The 24,660-nt window shown below is 35.7% G+C and overlaps 1 protein-coding gene across 1 annotated transcript; it reads right to left on the bottom strand.

Moving 5' to 3' along the window:
* Window positions 1–14,536: 14,536 nt before the first annotated feature.
* LOC132123231 (DNA-directed RNA polymerase I subunit RPA34-like) lies at window positions 14,537–16,522 on the bottom strand. The gene is made up of 3 exons (XM_059533804.1): window positions 16,328–16,522; window positions 16,090–16,219; window positions 14,537–15,296 (listed from the first exon to the last, which is right to left on the bottom strand). Exons 1-3 carry the CDS (start codon window positions 16,380–16,382, stop codon window positions 14,630–14,632), a joined length of 852 nt encoding a protein of 283 aa, XP_059389787.1. The 5' UTR covers window positions 16,383–16,522; the 3' UTR covers window positions 14,537–14,629.
* Window positions 16,523–24,660: the final 8,138 nt, after the last annotated feature.

The raw sequence follows: 24,660 nt of genomic DNA, 5'->3' as shown, positions 1-24,660 counted from the left end.
ACATATCTGGTCAGTCATTTAGCAGGATGTGGTAGTTGTAAGAGGTGTTACTAAATGCTACATTGATAATGAAATAATTGCTATATCAATGGATTAAAATAAACCTGTGCCAAAATAGATCTTTACGGATTTAAATGTGATTTAAACAACATTAGATAAGAGCAGACATACTTTTGTAATTTAAAAAAAAAAAATGTGAAAAGTGCCAAACAAGCCACAGTTAACATATGACTAGAGAACTAGTGACTAGAGAAGCAAAAAATAGACATAAGCACTATAAGGTTTAGAGTTTTTTGCCCACTTAAACTAACTAGTACTTGTAAAAAAGAAGGGTGGAAATGATCTAATAGGCCAAACAAATGCAGGGTGCCATGTGGCCATTAGCACACACCCCTGGGGCTAAAAGACTGCCGAGTTAGCTTAGCATGGTTCAAGTTTTATAAGTTATCAGCATTCTTAAGTCAGCCTTTTATAGTTCTGAAAATGTATTTTGTGAAGATAGATGTTATCTTTTTTGCACGTCGATATTGCATGATACCAAGTGAAGCGTGGATAAAAAAAAAAGTGAAGACAAAATATCTTACAAAAAAAAAAATCAATTAGGCATTGTGCATTCATTTTGAGGACAAAACTTTGCATGGCAACAACAGTTTGAGCTATCAAATGAGCTTTTTCACACTTTTACCTTTTTATTTTTGCCTTTGCTAAGACAAAGCTGGGGTTTTTGTTGTCCATGAAAACTAGGCCACAGAAACCAAAACCATTCATGGTCATGGTCACATTCAGCGTCATAAATATAGCACTCATTTTGTGTAGACTTATCAATGTTTTGTGATTATTTATAAGAAAAACAATAAGAAAAGTTGGGAATGGAGGGTTTATTTAGCGACATTAACATGGCCGTGGATGTATTCACCACTACATAAGTTTGCATATCACTCTTTCGATCATGATTTCAGGGCTTTTGTTTGCTGTGTCAGTACTAACATCATTAGGCTTCTGTTCTTTAGCTTGTTCTGCCATCACTGCACATTAAGCTTGACCCATTCTCGCGATAATATGCACTTTATTCTTATACTCTTACGCTTCACGCCACCCCAGATAAGAACAGCCCTGTTTTCCAAAATACAGCAAATGCAGTGACACCGCTAAACTGCTTGAATCCTTTACCTCAGACCTCCATGAATAAAGGAAATGGGCGGTACTTCCTGATGATGTCATAATGCAATGATGCGGCACTACTGTTTGCATGAGAAAGGATTGGCCAGATGTTCGAAGCTGCCCAAAAATGGCAGAATAGTTTTTACAGAAATTTAAATGTTATTTTGACAGTGTTTTTTATTATTACTATTAATGATAAGAAGTGCCAAAAAGGGCATGTTGTTGTTTTTTCCACTCTCTCTATTTTAAGGCCATGCCGAGACTTCAATATCAAAATAGCACTGTGCTTAGTCATGGTTGCTATGTTTTTTGTGCACGCGTCTAGTAGTTTCTCACAAGGTCAAGTTGAGATGAATGCAAACTTATGGTTTAGCTGATGTCGAGAAGGTCATTGCTTTTATGTGGGCGCACAGCTAGAGCTCATCGCTCTTCCCAAACCCCACACGGCCCCAGTTCAACCCCACCCCGGCTCCCCCACGCCATCAGAAGATGACAACCCGGGGTCATTCTTGAGCTCGTAACCATTATAGCACCAGCAATGTTAGAATACATTTGTCATATCACTGTTCTGTTCTCTTTTTTATTTTCCTGTTTTTATTTGTACGACACTCTCTAACCTAGACCAAGTATAACAAAAATGTCATTCATATGTATCCTGTTTACTCTCCCTTTTTCTCCCTTTTGCACTTTCACTGCTCCCCTTTTTTCAAACCACTCCCCACTCTTCTGCCGACCTCCCCCTCACACCCTCCCAGACTTTCTCCTGAGTGCCAAACAAAAACAGTACCATTCCAAACTTTTTGAGTTCTCTTGTATGTTGGACATCCATTGGACGCACCCATGAAGCCAGCATGTTTCTCCATAACATGATGTCAGTCATGACGCCTCAACATTACCCAAAAAGCGAGCAGTAAAAGCAAGACCTGGATTAACATGGTAAAAACACGGCTGGCTGCCTCTCATAAACTGCTTTTCCTAATTCTGTCATCTCTTCAACCTCCAGGACATCACTGATTGTGTGCCATAATGTTGGGGGCACTGTCACTCTCCTCACCCCTGAGTCTCTCCATTTGATTTTCTCAATGGAAAACATTACGCGCAAGCAAAGAAAAACAAAATCCATTTTAATGGCAGGTTTCTTTTTGTTACTTTAGCATAAAACATGCTTAAAAAAAAAAGCTAAGGAGTGTTTAAACATCAGCCGTGCAGCCATCTTCTGTCTTCTGAACTTTGAACTTCTCACCCCTCATGAACTTTATTGACCTTCTTCCTCCCCTTCTATGTTCATCAACTGTTTGGACTTAAAATCTCCATTCCATCTCCAAACCTTTTTGAGACTGTGCAATTCTAGTTGAGATGATTGGATTTATTTCCTTTTTTTAAGTCATCATTTGGGACGAAAAATAATAATAATAAAAGTGACACAAAAAAGAAAAAAAAAATCAATAAGATCCAAACTGTTTCCTCCACAATTTCATTATTTTTCTCTCATTGTAAATATCTGTCAAATTTGGTTAAACTGTAACCAGAAACGTGTTCTACGTAATGGGGCTGGCAGCATAAAATCACTTATGTGGGGTGCTCTTATGAGCCACCGATAGAAAGTTGAATTAAACTAAACTAAAGCAGCTCTAAGAAAGAATGATTTGGTACTTGATTAACAACTGAACATGGTTATAGATATTCATCTGAAAATGGTTATAGAGCCACATGCGCAGCACTGAGACCATCAGGTGGTCAAAATCTGGATCTGGCCCCTCCAAATAATGCATAATCACTACTAACCTAGACTAAGATTAGTGTAGGTTTCATACTTAAATTGATGGTAGTTGCCAATCTCATTGTACATATCAGACGTGTCGAGTCTAAATTGTGATACGTGTCGATTAGGTGTCTTGACCATTGCAGCATCTGTTCACAAGATAAAATTGTTTCTCTGTAATGCCGAATTATCATTTTCATGCGTCTCAACCATGCTTGAGCTCCACATCTAATGTTTCTATGCTGCCAGCTTTGTTTTCTGATAACCCTTCATGAGCTTATTTATTTTTTTCAAACTACTATACACTATTAATAAAATGGCATCAAGAAACTAGACAAAAGGGAATGACTGGAAAGATGAATTACTGTTATGTTTTTAGTATTTTAGTGGTTTCTTTTAACATCATCCATTAACTGACTTAAAAAAAAGTATTAAATATTTAATGTAACTGTAGCATTGTGTTGTACAAAAAATAGTGAGTTGTGTTTCTTGACTTGTGGATTACCAGTGAAGTCAGCAATTTAGTGCTTATATCTATTAAGTTGTTCCTTTTTATTTTACCTTTTTCTTTTTTATTTAAGGGTTATTATTTTCCGACAGCAACAGCAGTCATTATAAATGTTCATTTTATCATCACCTGTCTTCTGTTGTCTTATTCTTCACCTCCCACTACACTCAGTTTCATCAAATAACACATTGCAAGTTCGTGCCTGAAACCATGTGCTCGGTCTTGGGGGAGGGGCCATGCTGCGTGAAAGATGCAAATGAGTGAATGAATGAATGCAACTGCTTGTGGAAGGCTTGGCCAGGTGGGTGTTATGTCTTTTGTCCACCTATAGCTGAAATCTGTTGGGTTTCCATTTACCAATGGAACCTGCTGATGTTAAAATCTCAATCCCATCATGTAAGCCTAGTTTATTTTGATCGTCCATAACTCCCCCTCCTCCGTTTGCCAACCACTTTCCACCACTTATTGTACCCTCCCCCCTCTTACGAGCCATTCCCTCGCCACGCACCTCCCACGCCATGTGATGTTCTCCATCGATAACATACTACTCGACCAGACCCACATTAACTGTGTTCTCATGCCTGCAAAGGAGGCGGTTGCCAGTCAACCCACCCTCCACTCATGATCCGCCACCATCCCTTACCAGGCCCAAATTATGAAATTATAAAAAAGTGATTCTCAGGTTGTTTACGTAATCTACCTTACTCTGTGAACTCACAGAACCGCAACCCAGCTTTCCCTCAAGTTAAGGAGCCCAAAGACAGTTTATCATGTATGATTGCTTATTAAGTCTTCTTCTTCTTTAAAAAAAACAAAAACCAAAAAAAAAAACCATCAACAGAATGATATGCACCCGATTAAAAGAGCAAGCAAAATGCTGAAATGTTTACAACTTAACGAGACCAATGCTGTTGACAGAATGTGTAAGAGTTCAAAGATAGTTCTTTAATAATTACATCATTTCAAAGTGACTTCATTTTAAATGGTCATTTCTATGTGACATGGAGTTATGTGTTAACTGAGGCATTGCATGTTCCTCTTTTTTGCGAAGACTTGTCAGAATGGCTGGTACAGTGTAAAGTCAGAGCTACATTTAGTTGCTAATAATAAACTACATTGATGTCAGTGTTCATCTCACAAATCTTGGAGAAAGGTCCGAAAAGGAAAGAAACTAACAAACAAACAAACAAACATGTAATTGTGTTACAGTATAGAATTTGTTCATATTTGTATACGGTGACAGTGAAAATAAAGGATGTACTGGAAGTATCAGGGACACGTGGGTAGAGTTTGAAGGGCCACTTACAACACCGACTGTAAAGCTCAGTCATGAGGTAAGTTACATGAGGAGGGGAAAGTATCAATTTTGTTTTTATATTTAACGATTTTATCTTTATTTAATATATGAATATGAAATCCATTACATGGATGTTTTAATGGAACTGGCATCTACATGCTAGAGTTTAATTGTTTAAATAAAGCTAGTAAGGAAAACACATGCATAGTGCATCAGTGAAATAAGCCTGAAAAAATCATATTTGAATGTGTCTTGAGTGTGACTGATAATTTCACATTTCCACTGGTCGTCTTTGCTCTTAATGCATGTGGTTTCAGGATGAAGTCTGTTCAAGATGACCTCAAAAACATGATAAAGTCTCTTTTTCATTGTCATTTACCCACTTATTCTGTGCACTAATTCATCCAACTTGCAAAAACCACCTTCACCTTCTCCAAAGCCAACACCAGCTAAAAGCTCCATGGAAATCCCAATATAGCCATCGGTCAGAGAGGTTGACCGGTCTTCATGTTGGCTTCCAGCACATTGATCTGTGGTGGAGACCCCAGGGAAATTAACATTCACCGCATGATTTAAAACCTGTCTCACCAAACCAACCATAAACTAAAGAAGTATCTCCAGTGTTCAGACAAAGTGGCTCAATTTAATTATTTTTTCAGTGATGGTCTTTGAAACACAGCGTTAAATTCTAATATAATTTGGTGAACGTTGAGGGATTTAAAAGGCAGCCTCTAGATATCTCTGGTAAAAATCAAATGTGTCATGTGTTAGTAGTGATTTCACAATCTAGCCACAATCCTGTGATATCTATATCTGCTCTGAGCTCCTTTTTAAAAATGGAAACTGTCATGATGAATAATTAGGTCTTTCAAGTGGAAGCACTCTCTCTGTCTCTACTGGGAATGTTGAGCTGGTGTAGCCGAAGCGCCATCATTTTAAATGTATCCAATCTCGCTAATTGTGCACCTTTATCAGCCCTAGGCCATGACTGATTTTCCCCGCTCCAGCTTGGTTGCTTCCCCTCACCTCAAACCCAACAGGATTTTCCTCGTTTCAGCCCAGCTGTTCCAGAAAGCAAGCCTAACCTCCTCTCCTTGGAGGGGCGTAAAAGGAGTAAGAGAGAGAGCAAGAAGCAGACAAGAATATGCTCTCAGCCCTCATAAATCCCTAGAGTTGGAAAGCAGACCTGTGGAACATGTGCAAAGATCTCCAGTCCTTAGTCCAGCACTTTTCAAGGGAGAATGTGCAGTACACTGTCCTGAGATTGCGTTGGCCACTCTAAGCTGTTTTTATTAAGACAATTTGCAATTTACCTTGATTACTGTATGTGAATTTGTGCTATTTGTTGCTCCTTTTTAAGTCAGATTAGTTACAGTGGATCTAAAGAAGTATTTGGACATTTAAAATGTATGAATTTCATTAGTTATTTATATATATATATATATATATATATATATATATATATATATATACACACACACGTTAGATATAAACTATTATAAAATAGTAAAAATATTGTTTAGCTTGGTTTATATTTTAAATTTTTCATTCATTTCAACTGGGCTTACACTTTTTTAGGGGCCACTGTACATTGGTTTATAGATTTGTATGTAAAATTACTAAAGTACTTTCTACAGATGCATTGTTAGAAATTGCAATAATGTGCAGAAATGATATAAGAAATAAGTTGAAGCCTGAAAAAAATGACGGAACATCTGTCACTACAAATGTGTTAAAGTAAATCATATTGGTTTACGGTTTGAGCAACAGCTTTCTGGCTGCAAACAGGCCTCAGGAATGCATGAGCCGCAAGTTATAAACGAACAGTGCTGAAGTGAACAGCATGAATTCAGCATGAAATCTGTACTTTCAATAGGTCTGACTCTTTAAAAACATCTAGTATAAAGAATCAGTCAGTGCAGTGCAGTCTAATCGATTTAAACCTATCTCGGATACATGAAGGTTTGTGCTGATACAGAGAGTAGCTGTCACATCAGAACAAGGTGAAATCTGGCCCACAGGAAGACTAAAAACCAAAAGTCAGCAATTGAGTCACAGTAGAAAATCCCTTTGTCCTCATTTCTCCCCAGATTACTTTGTGTACATGTGAATATATCAACCGAATATACAATACATGCTCCCATATTGTAAAGTCAGTGACTAATGCTTCGTCTTCAATGTACAAATCTGACCATAAACTGTTGTTAAGACCGATCCAAATCAGTTGGTGGTCCATTTTGATCAGCAATAATGTTCAAAACTTTATAAGCTACCTTTTTAAGGCTTTGATATATTTGTTTTAATGTTGCAACATGCATTCACTGTATTTTGACAAAAGTCTTTATTACAAAAGTGACAAAAACTATTGATAAATCATTCTAATTAATGTACATTTATAAGAAATATTTTTCTCAGTTACTTGATTGTGTTTAAAAAGTGCAATTTAAAAAGCGACTACTACGCTGTAGCAAGAAAATGCTTTCTCTTTACTGTGAAAGAAAACCGCAGGCTTCCAAGAAGACCTCATCCTTTGGCCATAAAAGGCCAGATTTAAACTCTATATTGTAATTTAATTGTGCTCCCCTTTTTCTTTATTTAAAGAGTTTAACATTTCCTTAAGTGGGGATGCCTGTATTTGTTTTTGACAGACCAAAACATCCACCCAGTTCCATCTCACTCAATTCAAACTGGTTTCATCGGTCAACACAAAAACCACTGAAAATGATTGTAATAGTTTTGTATGGCTTTATTGGTTCTTTCTGTTGTAATATTTCTAACAAATGAAGCTGATAAATTATCCTAGAGTTTGTTCGTCATATAAAGAATAACTTTTAACATCAGTGTTTTATGAGTATATGTATATAAGATAAAGATATAAATTAAGAAAGATGCAATGCAAAGCTGTGATTTTAAAGCACTGTAGCGTGTACAGTGATTTGTTTTTATCAATTCTATGGTACATATGATATGTTCTGCATTTCTGCAGTTGTTTTTTCTTTTCTTTTTGTTCATGAGCATATGCTTTAATAAATATGTTTTTTACAGTATTACTGAGGCCTAAACCATTCTTATCACAAATTACAGCAGTGAACTTACAAAGCAACCTTACATAGGTCTCAGTTTCCTTATCTTTCAAGTGTGTGTTTTTTTTTTTTTTCTAATTATCCATGAATTCTTCCTTTTATCTGTCATTAGCTTTGGTGCTGTACATAGAAATCTGTATCAAAAGTCTTTCATAGGTGATGTACTTTAGCGCTGATGAACTCTGCTGAGCTAATAAGGGATATAAATGCATAAGTTAGAGTCTGTCTGTGCAACTTCAACATCGCACCTCTGAGGGGCTTAATTGGGTCACTGCTTGCCACAAATATGACTGGAGCACAATGAAGACAACAGTTTATGCTCCCAAGACGCGAGATAAAATAAGAAACGTCTTAGTTCTTGTATAAATATCTCCACGCTTTCTGTGTAGGTTGACGGTGCGAGACACCAGGCACGTAATGACTAATCTACATGTCTCAGGAGGAGGGTCTTTGTGATAAAAAACTGTAAACTGAAATAAATATCAAAGGGCATAACCAAACAAAATAACTACTATTAATTAGTTGAAGTGTCACTTTTTTCTATTGCAGCATAATGTACAGAGACAACAAGTAGGCTAAATGAGCAAAATAGGGATAGATAGATAGATAGATAGATAGATAGATAGATAGATAGATAGATAGATAGATAGATAGATAGATAGATAGATAGATAGATAGATAGATAGATAGATAGATAGATAGATAGATAGATAGATAGATAGATAGATAGATAGAAGTTTACTTGTTTGCTTTTCAATAGCAGTCAGTGAAAAAAAGCAATTATGGTACGTCATTACAGTTCCGTCATTACCAAGAGAGTTCAATGGAACTTGCGACCATAGTTAGAAGAGATGTAATGATTCACTCAACTCATGATGTGATATGATTCACAATACTATTCTCTCACATTTTTTTATCAAAATGGGATTTAAGACAATTATAAATCAAAATTGTGTTCTTTTATTATTTCTCAGACAAAATTAAAATGTCAAATAACAAAGCTAAATTGAAATGTTAAAACATCCCAAATCAAATAAATAATACAAATAATAGAAATCTATTTGGAACAAAGTTCGTAGTTCAGGGAAGAAGGAGACAGGAACCGGCGAATATTCAAACATAACTTTGATAATAAAATAAATGAAAAACTGAATATAGTGCAACAGTCCCTCACGGATGACTGCCGCGCACAAACAAAACCAAAACAACAACATAAAATCCAGGTCTAGTCCTCTCTCATCTTGCACTGTTACCACTCCTCCGTGGGACTCGAGACCGGTGATGCTCTAGAATGCTCTAACTTTAGTTTTGTGAAACTATACCACATACTGTAAAATATCTGCACTAAACAAACAGCAGACCGGCTGAATGAGAACGCAAATTCACTCTCTGACAGCATGTGGCGCTTATGGGATAGCGGCAATACAGCGTTTACTAAGTTACCACCGAAAACAAACCAGTGCTACGTTTTAATACTACTATGCATTATATGGAGGTAAGATGAATAGAAAATACCATATAAACTTTACTGAAGACAGTCTGTTCCTCTGAGAGAGCCTACATTCTCAACTGTATCGTGATTCGTTTAACACCTAAACTGATTTGAATCTCACATATTTTTAATCGATTTTCAATTGGCTCGAGGTGTATCGTTAAATCCCTAATAGTTAGCTAACAACATTTTTGGGGAACGCACTGCAGACTGACACCATAACACTAAATCAACCTATTGCATGATTTTGGGGTTGGACTATCTGTTTGCCCTAACCGGCATTAGGGTAAACAGTGTTACCTTTTTAAAAACAGTCATTATTTTTCAATTACATTTGGCTTTACCTTTATTGTTTATTAAAAATGTAACAAATTGGGTCTGAAATTGTATTTTAGTGTAATTTGTAGAATATACAACTAACATAACCATTTCCAGTACGCTGAAATAAAATATAGATTTATACTAAAGCCATAAATGCAACTGTAAACAGCACACATCATAAACAGAGCAAGCTTTTATATAATCACCATAGAAACTGGTCAGAGCCTTCTGACTGAGCACAATATGTCCTCTGATGATAAACTCTCATTGTGGACACTCAAGTCTCTGGCACTGAATTTCTTCCAGCATCTCATTTTCCTAAAAGCTCATTTAAATAAACGGAACACCTTGCAACAGTTGCATGAAATAAACATTATCACATCTTTGACACTGAGGTGACATGCTGCTCTAAAGCCTGCCTCTCCAACTCCTGTCCTCCAGAAGACGTCAACTGCAAGAGCAACACCTACTGAAGGTCGAATGCCGAGGGGAGCTATTTATCTCTGTCGCTTAGTCACAAGGGGACAAAATACACATGTTGTGACCTTTCTAAGCAACTTGCCACAGTTATTTTAAAGACTATAGAAGGAACATTTTATGACTAGTTGAAAGAAGGAATGATTCACCAGGCTCTTGTGCTGCAGAGTTGCGCAGAGGAGCGCCCTTGAATCTGTATGTGTGTTGTAGATTTTATGATGGATTTTAGTGCCAGAGTGTCGCTGTGGAAATCCGCTTGCTGATCAAAAGGAACAAAAGTATCTTATTCTTATAAGTTGTGGCAGCATAAGTCTTATGCATGTATGTGTAAAAGTACACTTCTAGCCTTACACTCCTAAAAATAAAGGTCCTGTATTGGCATCTATGATTCCATGAAAAACCTTTAACATCCACAGAACCGTTGCATTGCAAAAAATGTTCTTCAAATTATTCAAATATTCTTCACACTAAGAAAAAAACTGAAAGGTTCTTCTGTTTTTAAAGTAAAAAATGACAAAGTTTTTCTATTACGATAAATTGTTTCTATTTATATCCTATTTAATTCTGAAATATATCACATTGCGGAAGTGAAATGGGTTTTCAAATGCTATTTCTAATTGGTCTTTTGCATTCCAAAGTTAGGAATATGCCGGTAAAGTGAATAAATACAGGAAATAAAGAGTTTTTACTCTAGACTGCTTCGCAAAAAGGTTTTATTTTTAAATACTGTAACATTATGGCATGCAGTGCCACCAAAGCGCAACACAGGGCTGCTTTTCCAAAAAACATCATAAGCCTTGATCATAGAGACTAATAGTGACAATGGTTTCTACAATTTACTTAGGCTTACAATGTTTTTGGGAAATGCAGCCCAGATTTAGATTTATGTATCCAAAAAGTAAAAAATAATCACACTCACTAAGCAATGACAAGATGTGTCTAACTATTCATAAAGGGAAACCTTGTCAATTTAATTTGAATTACAAATTCGACACCGCTCCCAATTAGCCTACTTTAACATGAACCTTCTGCCCATTTTTCCACAGTTTTAACAACAGCAGCTAGCACCTGAAGGTTAAATCTCACAACAAATCCATGAGGTTATAAAAAGCTCTAGTGACCCAGTTTCCATCTGCACTGCCCCTTTTATCTTGACAAGACATGAAAAAGAGGCAGAAACGGAGATGATGTCAGAGCTGCGCAGAGGGAAGCATGCGTTTGGCATTGGTGGGAGTAAGTGACCCTTGGACAGATGGAAGCACAGCATGTCTGGCAGAGCATGTCGGCCTACCCTAACGGGTCATGCAGTCGCCACCATGAACCCTGGCCTCAGACAAAATAAGGCTTGTTGGGTTTTCATTTGGGCAGCGAGAGAAAATGGCATATTTTCAACAAATGTTTTATTTTTTATTTAAACTAAACAGAGTATAGCCTTGCAATATTATAACAGCCCAATTTTCAGACAAATGTGTTGCAAAAAAAGATGATACAACAGCACAGAGACTTCAAAAAAGTAAATAATACATTTTAAATTAATTTGTATAATTTATATTATAAATATATAACATTAAGCTACAAACACACATATAACACATATAACAATGTTTACATATGGACAGCAGCAGTAGATGCTTGAGAACAGTAAAAAAGAAAAAAAAACGTATTATATATATATTTGCCTCGTAAATTCCTGTGTATCTTAATATTTAAGACTACAGTTTACTTTCATGCACATTATTTTGCGTTCTATATTTAATTCTACAGTATACATCTTTTTTATATTTTATTCTTATATTTTTATTGTTTACTTTTATTTCATTCTTTCATAGCTATATTTATGTATATTTTCATCTGTGTTGTATTCTTTAATAATTGCACTGTCCATGGAGCGGACCTGACTCACATTTCACTGCTGGTTATATATGCTCTATATAATTGTGTATATGTGACGAATAAAAATCTTGAATCTTGAATCTATCTATATATATATATATTAGTAAATATATGTAAACACACAACATAAAATATTTACTTGCAGGGCACAATGAGCACAGGCATCTGTTGAGTTTGGCCGATCTCCACTTCTGCCTTTTATCATCCCAGCCAAAAGTTGTTTTCAAAGGCTGGTCTTTACTGATTTTTTAATTAATTAAACAATTTATTTATTTTATATTAAAACAAATCAAACAATATTTCAGGCAGCACATCTATGTCAGTGACAGAAACCGAGTTTCTGAGCGCTCTCATGATAAGAACACATTCATAGAGGTGAGTAAGGAAACAATGAGGAGAAAATGGCATTGTGGTTGTCAAGGCAACCAGCTGAAAGACCTGCTGCTTTTATAACATATGTCTGACTTGATTTGGGTGTGCACATTGCAACAGTACAATCACACTTATTTTATTCCAGTTTTAATCCAATGCAGGAGACAAATCCAATTGCATTCTCTGCAGGCTTCATTAATACAAACAAAAACACAATAAATAAAAAAACCCTTATATTTCTGACACCATCTATACAGAAATGTAAATGAGAGGCTTGTGGTAAAATTGCATGGAAAATCTCCCTGAATTCCTTGCTGCTGCAGAGGAGGCTCAGTGACACATTTTGGAATCGACTGCTTGGAGTGAGTCATGTCAAGGCATTAGCATGCAAACAAGTTTCTGGTGCAGTAATTCATCCCAAACAAACACTTCAACAGGATTTAGCAAGTAGAAATATTGACTATAGTAGAAGTATTGAAGAAGTATTGAAATATTGAAATCTTTATGTGAATAAAATGTGGTGTATTCAGATGGACACTGGTGTTTCTTCTGTCGTCTCTAATTGGGGGGAAGGTACCTATCGATGTGTGGCGAACCCCATCCCGAACGCCGCGCGCGGCTCCGTGGTCCTTGGCAAGTGCGCGTTGCTATGGTAACTCCTCCGTACCCCCCTCCATCCCCCCCAAATGCTGCAGGCCGCATGGAGCACGCTGAAGAGTGAGAGAGCGAATGACAGAGAGAGAGAGAGAGATCACCACAGTGGAGAAAGACAAGAATTGCTGCAATGAAAAGGGGGAGGGTGTGCATAAACGAGATTGGCTCGGAAAAAAAATTATCCCATCAGCATCAGTTTAGGGTGCATAGGACCCTGCGCTTTGCTTTGCAGTCTGGGCACGTTGCTTTTAAACTTCAGACTGCATTCAATTATTTATCTGCTTCACCAGACACCCAGCAATGTTCAAGCATCTCATAACGCCTATGGCATATTGCGGGAAAAAATATTATTGATGAGTTTATATGAAATAAAAAACACACAAGACAAGACAAACGAGTTGGACGGACGTGATTACCGTTCCCGCCTCTGTGATAAAATCACAGGTGGTGACAAATCACTTGTGTCTCTGTGACTCAAACTCAGAAAATAAATGTCTAAACGATGCAAAGGGTGGGTGTTGGAAACAGGTGCACATAAAATAATACACGCATTCGATTTCTTTACTGTACAAACACACACATATAGTTTATGTGATGATATATCATGTTTAATTCACAAAAAGTTCTCAGTGAGAGAGTATCAGCAGGTGCAGCGTTCTTTAAATACCTGATCAACGCAGATGTGAGCAGCGCCTGTGTGAAACTCCTCATGTGATCCCATTGGGGTTTTACCTGCATGTGCGCAGTGGGACGGGCAAAGAAACCGAATTTGCAGGCGGCAAACGTGCCGCTGCTCATTACAAAACATGACCATACCCCAGTGCAGAACAAGCGGCGGCCCTTCTGCGTTCTCAGCGGCAGAGGGAGATATTACCACCTACCGGTGAACTGCAAGTACTGCAGAAACGTAGTGTTTAAAGAGAAAGTTCAGCTAAGAATTGAAAATGTCATAAAAAATTTCATTCTTTTGTGTCTTTGATGACTGAGGCCTGAGGATGTCCTAAAATGTACACCGTACTTAGGGTATTTGTCAATACAAGGAAAGTCAAATATATATATATTTTTTAATGTTCCAAAGAATAAAATCATTGAAGTTTGGAACGGCATGAAGGTGAGTGAATGTGAATTTTAATGTAATAGCTGTATGGACCTTAGTTAGGGAAGTGCCATATTTATATAAAAAAAACAAAAAAACAAAAAACAAAAGAGGATGTGAGGGACAAAAGTACAGTGCATTCAATGGATTGTTGTACGGTTCTTTAATAACATACCGATTGTTCAGCTGACAAAATGTGTTTCTGAGAAAGAAAGAAAAAAAAAAGACTTTCAGTAGACAAAAACTCAGCTAAAAAAAAAAACTAATGATTAAGGTCTATTACATACAATAGCATCTCTTTGATGTGCAGTTGCTTGAATGACGGTAAAACACAAGAAAACTATATGTTAAGCAGAAGAATAAATCAATGCATTAGGTAATTATGACTGTTGTGCAAAACCTTTGAATTACTTTAAGACAGACAGTTTCTCCATTGTATTTGACCATTAAATATCACAGGAAGCACTTGTGAATATGACAAATTGATAAATCATTTCAAGTTCTTATGACAGTCTACTCGTGTCGATTACTTTTCTTTTTCTTCTTTTTGGTTTTTCCTGGTGTGTCAATGTAATCATAAGAAGGATCCAGTGGCTCCGTTTTGGATATTAAACTTGCATCAGTCATGTCTTCACTATGTCTTTCCTTCTCTTTCTTCACCTTTTTCTTCTTCCTCCTCCTTTCCTCCATCGGTTCTTCCTCCATAAGCTCAGACAACTCAATCTGTGTCTGTTCTTCCTTGATATAAACTGATTCACTGTCCTCTTGCCTCTTGTCTTTCTTTTTCTTTTTCTTCTTTTTCCGCTCCTCGCCCTCAATCGGATCCTGACTGGTTCTCCTGGGAGCAGTTGGATAGACTACGGTGACTTCATCTTGCCTGTGAGCTGCAGTGGAACTCCCAAAAGGCTGGAAACGTTGCTTGAGACCAGCTGGGATGGATGGAGCTGGAGTTGCCGGGATGGGAACGGGACATTGGTTCTCACTGCAGTTTCCATAGCTCTCTGAGATCTTGAGGACACCACTAAAGCCAGAGGAACAGAGAACAGGCTTCCCTTTGGAAATGAGCAGATGGAGGTCTGATGGTGCTGTCCTGCTACTGAGAACGCTGTAGATCTGAGTTGTTGTGCCACTAGACTGGACCATTTCCAGTCCCGATAAGGGAACTTTGAGCTTTTCGAAGCTGCAGAGGACACAAAACAATGACTATTAAATTGATAAACCACAATTTCAATTATGCAATGCTTAACACAGGGTTTTGTTTTTTAATATACATTTTTTTGAAATAATTTTAGCAATGATCTCTTGCAGTACATTTAATACATTCAAACCATTTAACCAGTGACGTACAGGCAGTTACCCTCAATGGACAGACATAAATTACAATGTTGCCATGCTTTTATTCATTCAGAAGCATTTACAAAGGACAATTTCTACCTTAAACAATATTTCAGAGCACAGCATGACTAGAAAAATGCATATTCACAGTAGAGTGTTCTGTGATTTTTAAGACACATTTATGATATTAAAACAGTGATATTCCCAGATTTTCTATGACCTTGGCAATAATTTAAAAATGTATAAAAAACGAAGTCAAACAGCTCTAAAGGAATGTAAAGCACCTAACTACTTATAGATGTTATTTATAAATAAAATATTTTAAAAAATTATTATTATTACAGTGATATCGTACAAGACTGCTGGAATTTACAGAACTCCTATAGATTTTCTATTACTATTTTAAGCATTATTAAATACCACTTGCTAATTGCATGATGTACGCAATTAAATTGTATTGAACAATAAAAAAAAAATATTACATTAAATTAATATTAATAATATTTTCACAGATTATTTATTATTATTATTGTTGTTGTTATGTGTGACCTCCTCGGGATTGTTTCCAAATTATGACAGAAATCATTTTAGCACAGATGTAGATTAATCCAATATGTTATTTCCCGAGTATTTTGTACCATTTAGAATCAAAACGAGCTGGAGCTTTGATGAGCCATAATTCCTTCTCCTCATCTTCGTCCCATAAGACGTTTACAGAGGAATCATACGACATGGGCACAAAGTCAGCCGGACACTGGTACTTCGAAACTGGGGGGCGAGAATAATGTTAGATTTTTGTTAGGTATTGGACATGTTTGAGTTTACTGCATGTAGTGATGAGACTGACCAGTGTTTAATAGTTAGCACCTAACTTACCTCTCTTCTTTTCTGCCGAAGTCCGTTCACAAGCTTCATCTTCACTGTCCGACATAGCGACGCACTTTTACTATAACAGTCTGTAATAAATGTACTCCGATGTCAGTGTCATCAATATATACTCTTAATACAAATGCCCATGTAAACGTGAATCACATGTGGATAGAAGAGAATCAACTTTAACCTGGAAACACTTCTAGCAGTCGTTGTGGATCGTTTGTCTGTAATACATGTATACGACAGCAGAGGACGCACTTATAAAGCTTTTCTATCATTACTGTCGCAAGTTAGACGCAAGTTTTGTGAAGAAAATAAAAACGTATTTAGTTATCCTGGCAACTGTCACTCACAAACATTTTGTAACATGACTTTGATGTACCATTTTTATGGTAATGCAGTGTTTGATTTTAAAATGGGTTTCAAAGGATGAATTTTTTTGAGATTTTAAGGTTTTAATAATTTCTGATGATTTCTAAAGTGTGATAGAGAAAAAGGCAACAAAGAAGACAATTTCTTTATTTTATTTTTTTATTTTTTATTTTTTTTGACAAAGGTCAGAACTCCCGTTAACAAAAAAGATTGGTAAAATATATATTTAGGAGTCTTAGACCTTTCCAACGATATATAATTTGTCATGATTAGATTAAGATTTAATTGTAATATAGTGAAGTAAACGTAGGCGTCCCATCGAGGGGCTCGGTGACAGTTAACAGGATTATTCTTCGCAATAAACGCCAATATTTAAAACCGTTTATTATGCTGATGCCTTACCATGTCAGCTTTCATTTTAATATGTAGCCTACGTCAACATTATCGACGTGATTGTCAGCGCTAGCAGCACGCTTTAAATGTAAAGCAAATTACACCGAATTTAAAAGCTCATCACACAGACATCTTATGGCTTTGACAATCAAGATCTGGCCACATCACTAAATACACATTACACTGAATATCTAAGCCATTCCCATGAGGATGTATTTTCAGTGGCAACAAATTCCTATTGAATTAAATAAAAAATTAAAATAGTCCAAAGTTAAATGAACGATCAAGTTATTGATGATATGAAATACTATCTATCAAATCAGTTCACAAAAAGTTCACATGTAAAGGTGTGACACAGTTGATGACTGCCAGTAAACATGACATTTAAAACACTGTAACTTCTGAACTGAGACGTGCAACCTGCTATATGACATGCATACAGGTAACATGCCTCATTTCTGTGGAGCCCTTGATGATGATCTTTTAGAGTTTTTCACAGAAAAACCACAATGGACATAACATAACGAACATAATAATGTTATATAATATAAATATAGCCTAATCTTAAACATCGTTTCATTATACAATTTTCACCTTTTCAGCTAGCCCTTGCATTCACCAACTCACACTACTTATCTGCAAAGGGAAACAAAAACAAGCATGTGAGTGCATGGGACATGATAATTAAAAATTCTACAAAAATCCAAAGAAATATAAGCATATGAAAGCAACAATATAAGCAGTGAAAGCCATTTCTGTGATCCTGTTTCTGCACGCCTGTGTGTGTCAGTGAAAGCAGCGCATTAATTTAGAGGTGATTAAAATGACTGCAATTATTCAACAGTTTGAACCAACGCATTCAAACAATTACAATTAAACAAAAATAATCTTTAAAAAAATACATTTTATAGTTATTCAGTTACAGGATTGTCCTGTTATTTGACATAGAACATGTGTATGTACATGCACAATCTATTTCTGTAATAAAAATAAATGAATAAAAAATAATAAAAAATCTGTATTTTTTTTTTACAGTATATAGCTGTTATACTTAAAAGGCCAAACAAAATATCTATAAAATTTCTCTCTTTTTCTTTTTTTTTTTTGGACAATAATGGTGGGAATGTTTAATAGCAATAGACTTTAATATGTGGCTAGTATTTTATTTATTTATTTATTCATTTATTTTGGAAAAAGAGAAAATATCTATTTTTAAAATATTACATTTTAAATTACATATTTTAGTTGGCATATGAGATGCATGTGATTTCTTATTAGAAACGTTATTTTTTATTACTAATGATATATCAGTCCATTTTGTTGAAAGGCATGGGCTTGGTATTCTGTTACCCTTCTGCATTTATTTGACCAAGGTTCAATACTGTGGGAAAGCTCCCCAGTGCAGTAGAGCAGAGTAGATGCAGTTTGTAATTGGAGATGCTCCTCATGAAGACTCAAAGCCTTCTCCTAATAGATCCAGTGAACAAGATGCTTACAACAATATCATAAATATATCAGATCACTGAGCAGTTAGTAGAGTTCATACAGTCTTAGGTTCAAGACTGAGAGGTAGATCTGTAAATTGTGTTGATGTTGTACTGTGTATTTTGGCTGGACCAATCAGATTATGTTGTCCTGGTTTAATTTTAGAGCACATGAAAAGTAAATAAAGGAATATTGAGCGAAAATGCATGTAAACAAAATATAATGAGGCTTCTCATTTCTGATTGTGTGGAGAGGCCAGTTTTTATGACTATTTATTTATTTTCTGCATTAATAATAATACATGTAATTATTAATGTATACACTATACTAATATATACTTGTAAATATTCTTGTATATTATTTCATTTAACATAAATAAGTTCATGTTAACAATGCCAGTGTAATGCTGTCCAGGACTTGAATCCAGTGGAATATTTAAGGACAGTGAATCCAGTGAGAACTGGAACTTTCTGACATGATCTAAATTGTGAAGTTCAGCTAGATGTCGAGGTGCTTAGTCTGTGGTTACTTCCCATCAGCACAAGCACATCCTGAGTTGGTCCCCCATCTTTGGTGTTGCTCTTACAAGAGGTTATTCACTTAGGGGATGGGAACATGGGAAATTCAACCACATCCCGCTTTTCTTGCCCCATGCCTCCGGATCCACAGTAGTCCAGTCAACTGGGAAAGCGTCATTTCACTGACCCTCTGTCTCATCCAGAACCCCCAGCAGACACCATGACATCAGCAGGACAGCAGACTAACCCTGCAGCGATCATCTTGCACCCCCTGTCCTCAAACCACCCTGCTCCCCTCACCTCAGGAGGACTTCTTCCACAAGTTTATCTTTTTCCATCATTGATGATACGTGAGTGTCAGGCAGAACTTGTAGATAGTACATACTGTTAATTGTTGATTATTAATTTCCTTAAAATTTCCTACATCACAGAGGCTGAAAAAAAAATGTAATAATTATTTAAACCAATAAAAAACTATTATTATAATTTTTTTAAAAATGGATCTAAATATTTAGATTTTTGTTGTTTATTAATCACATTGATTAATAAAACATATTTGACATAAACAATAAACACACATTGACCAATATAAAAATATATTAGTTAGCACCCAATAATACTTATTATATAAATTTTAATGATAACAATGATTAAGATTAGAATATTTACTTATTTTTATAACATTTATATGTACACCATTGTTGAGGTCAGTTAGTTTTTTAAATGTTTTTTAAAAGAAGTCTCTGATATTGAGGGCTGCATTTATTTGATACAGTAAAAATATCTAATATGCTGATTTGGTGCTCAAAAAAAAAAATCTTATTATTAACAAAGTTGAAAGCAGCTGCTCGAAAAGCTCCATAAAACAAACTTCAAAAGAACATATTTTTTAAATAACATAGTTTATTTATTGCCGCTTTGCGTCAACATAATGCATCTTTGCTGAATAGAAGTTAAATAAATAAATAAAAATCTTACTGACTGGTGTATATTTAAATATTTAATTTAAAATATATATTTCTTATAATATGTTTAATTTTAAATATACAATTATTTACATAAACAGCTAATTTATATATATACAGTACAGACCAAAAGTTTGGACACACCTTTTCATTCAAAGAGTTTTCTTTATTTTCCATCTTAACCATCTTGATTGGGTTCAGGTCCGGTGACTGTGGAGGCCAGGTCATCTGGCGCAGCACCCCATCACTCTCCTTCTTGGTCAAATAGCCCTTGATGCCTTCAGTGTGACGCTACAATTTTCATAGTCATGAAAATCAAGAAAACTCTTTGAATGAGAAGGTGTGTCCAAACTTTTGGTCTGTACTGTATATATATATATATATATATATATATATATATATATATATATAGAGAGAGAGAGAGAGAGAGAGAGAGAGAGAGAGAGAGAGAGAGAGAGAGAGTCATTAGTTCTAAAATAGTACCTGTTACCGTGTGTGGTCACATTGAGTACAGTCTAATAAACACAACAGAGCTGAAGGTGAACACAAGGTCACATCAATGAACCTTGATGTAAAGTCCCGAAATATCACTTTACCATTGTTCAAAGTCCAGCAAAACACATTTGATTATAGTTCTTAGTCTTTCAAGCATGAATATGAAAAGAAAAACATCTCTTTGCACTGTACACACTGCCTTTTTCTCAGAATACATCATCATATGCTTTCTCTAACAACTTAAGCCAGACCTTGTGCATTTAACATACCACAGTGTTTTGGTGAAACATCCCATCATCTAGTCTAGTGTTTAAAAAAATGCATCACCGTTTCAGCCTTTCTCTTCCAATTTGAATGACACTGTTTTACCATGACCATGTTTTAGTGCTGGAAATGTGTGTGCTTTGGTGTGAAGTAAGGTCTCTTTTCTTGGTTGTAGATTCCTCATAGGGATGCTGTAAATGGGAGACAATCTCTTGTGAAAATAAGGACTTTGCCTCCCAAATTTCTCTGCTGAATACCGACATACTGTACAACAGCAAGCAAATAAATCACACGGCGACTTGAAATGTGCAGATGTGCAAGTGCATAAAGTAAGTGGGTTCTAGAGGTTTTATTTTGCCTTCAGTGAAGATTAATGAAGAAGCCTGTATTTCATTATAGTCCAATCCAATGTCTATTGTCACTGAAATATGATTAATTTACAAATGGCTTCAAACGCAATATTCTAATGTTCCAGTGAGAACTTGACCTACACTTAGATAACATGATAGAGTTCAAGTAGCCCACTTCACCCCCTGCACAGTGAGTTTAGCACATATCTAAAGACAACAACAGCATCCACTATAATAGATCTCAAAGATATTGTCCTATTATTTATTAATAAAGTTACATCACACAAAAATTTTCAAGTAGACTGAAAAAACATCATTACACTTATATAGTGACAAAATAAACAAGAAAAACAAGTGCATCACACATTCCACCAATACTTTAATCAGAACATTAAAATATTAATTATAATCATTTTGATAATTATACAAAAATATTTTATGAACATATTTACTACTAACAATATATTTAATTATTTGAATATTTTCTCTTAAATGGAAGGTGGGAATATGTCAAGGAGCAGTATGCAGACATGTTTGTACAGTCTGACACTTTCAGATAAGAACCCATTGGCATTGCTCCTTTCCAGGTCACTGGACAGCCACAGCGCACCGGCTCAGAGCTGAAGTGCCAAGGCATTGTGTTTCACTCAGGAGGAACGTGACCCAGGGAACACTGAACTTGCACAGATGGGCAGTCTGCTGCAATACACTGCTGAATGAGGGAGCATGAAGTCATGACTTCAGTCACACAGATGTTGAAATGTAAAAGTAAATGCTGGCAAGGCACGTGCTGTTGAACATATCTATAAATAAACACAGGCAATGCAGCTTAAAGATGAATTTGCATATTTTTCTTTTTTTGAAAAGACCCGTTTTATTCTCCCATGTTACTCAAACGTCTGAAAACTACAGTATTACACTTCTGTTAATTTAAGAATGCCTATTGCATTTAAGACTACTTACTTTTTATCATTATAGGAGTAATGTCCTAAAACAGGGGTGTCAAACTCAACTCCTGGAGGAACGGAGCCCTGCAGAGTTTAGATTCAACCCTAATTAAACACACCTGATCCAACTACTCAAGTCCTTCAGGCTTATTCAAAAATGGTATGTGTTGGAGCAGGGTTGGAACAAAACACTGCAGGGCTCCGGCTCTCCTGGAATTGAGTTCACTGTTGTAAATATATATCACTGTTGTAATTTCAGTAGTTACATGTGTGTTTGTTGCTGCCGGAATTTCATACCCGCTCATCAAAGTTATTCCCCAACAGATGTATAGGGGGAGTGTTGGAAAGAAAGAGAATGTATTTGCCCTAGTAGAAGAACCATCAGACTTTCATTTTTATTTCAAGTAAAAACAACAAAAAAAAAAAAAAAAAAAAAAACATTAAATTGTCATTTTTTAACACTAACAACAGAAAAAGATATTCCTAGTGCACAGAGATTTCCAGTGTACAACATGCAGGAATTAGCCAACATAGCATACATAAATATTTTGGAGATAAAGTCTTGTGTTTACAGAATATGTAAGAAGTCCCCCCTGAGCATTTTACTGGCAGCTCAGTGTTCTACTCTATTAATAATCTGACACACACAAGCAGCTTGATTCTTCTCTGCAGTGGCTGATTGGAGTCAAAATGACTAATCTGTGATAGCACATCTTCACATAAATGGCTATGTTGACAGATGTGTGATTTTTCCTTAATGCACAAAAACAAAACAAAAAAATTCCACTAAACTAAATGGCCACATGTGTATACTCATGTACTTCATTAGTGTACCTAATGCCATTGCCCTTGATCACACATGATATCATAAAACATTCCCTTTTTATATCAATTTATCACTTCCTTTCACAACATATGTTGCCAAGTATAGAATTTATCAGAAGAAAATAGCTGAGATTTACAGAAGAGAAGAACGGCCCACATCATATATTTTATTTCGGCATCCATTACATTCTCACTGCTGACATTCAGGACTTACAGTTTGGTAGGCTGAAAGAGGCCAACTGGAGAACTAATGAAGAAAAAAATGTAAACAATAGCAAAGCCCATTGTTTGGAAAACAGTTTCCATTTTGTGTATCTGTGGGCCACAGAACAGAAAGGATGTCAAACAAGAGACGGCTGAGAGAAACATGCTCCCCTTGTTAAAGACTTTATACAATGTCTTAAGATGCATATTAAAACACAACACCTGAAACAACCCAGACAATATTTGTGTTGACTGTGACAAGAGTGGGGAAATAAATAACCGGGCTTGGGCCTAAGACCAGCAATAATGTCAAAATAGGGATAGTAGATTAGAAAGAACAGACACAAATGGCAGGCATGTACATATAAAACATTCAAAAGGAGAAGGGCTTTTTGACATCAGCATTTCACTGACATTTATTAATCCTCATCTCCAAGTTAAAGATTTCACCGTAGACTTTTTTTGTGCAAAACTTGAGGTACACATAGGTGTATATACAGCGGCCCCAAAAAGTAATTACACTTAAAGAGATTGTTTACTCAAAATACAAAATTCTGTCATTATCTAATGACTATTATGCTGACCCAAACCTGGAACACCAAAGAAGATAGTATATGAAATGTTTAAATTGTTTTTGTTCCTGAAATTTAGTTTTTGTAATGTCAATGGAGTCAAAAAAAAAAAAAGAAAAAAAAAACCTCCTGTTGGATCTTATGACCTTTCATTTATTGGACAAAAACAAAAAACTGAGACATTACAGAAAACATTTTCTTTCGAGTTCTTCAAGAAAGTCATACAGGTTTGGAACGTGATGGTGAGCAAATTATGACAGAATTTTCATTTTTACGTGAACTATACCTTTAAGCCGCACTTAAATTCTGAATGTTATTGCATTACATAACAAAATCAAATCAAGTGGCATTGTTTTAGTTTGACAGAAATATAATACAGATAACAGAAGCACAGTTCTCAAGCAAAAAAAACAAAAAAAAAAAGAAAACAAGTTTGTTGTGTTTTAAATTGTAAAACAAGAAATATTGTTCAAAATTCAGATAAAAAAACTATTCAGACTTTATCTGGTTGTTAAGTGTCTATTAATCTATAAATCAACTTGTTATGTAGCTTCATCATCATAACATGTACATACTGTATGCGTGCAGCTCGCACATGCACCTTGAATGTTTCTGCAGTAATTAACTTGTCCACAAAGTGGAGACAATTTTGACAAAGTAAAACAGAAAAATAAACTACTGGAGAAAGCAACAACAAAAGATTCTTTTGTTGACAAGCACTTGTGTGAGAGGGTTAAGAGATACATGCAACTCCAGTTTAAAGCGCAAAGACAATTTTATCAGTCATAACTTCTGGAAAGAAACAGCGTAGACACTGGACAAGTATAAAAATTCATAGAGGGCATGTGTTGAGGGCCGCTGTTCGAGCATGCTATCAAACACAAGCAGCTAGGGGTTCGCTTCAAAACCTAAGTATACTTTGGGCTTTAAAAGTCACTGACAAAAT

Source organism: Carassius carassius, chromosome 41, assembly GCF_963082965.1.
Source record: "Carassius carassius chromosome 41, fCarCar2.1, whole genome shotgun sequence".
Classification (NCBI taxonomy): Eukaryota; Metazoa; Chordata; class Actinopteri; order Cypriniformes; family Cyprinidae; genus Carassius; species Carassius carassius.
Note: the sequence above shows the minus strand (reverse complement) of the source record. Positions and strands in the feature narration are given on the sequence as shown.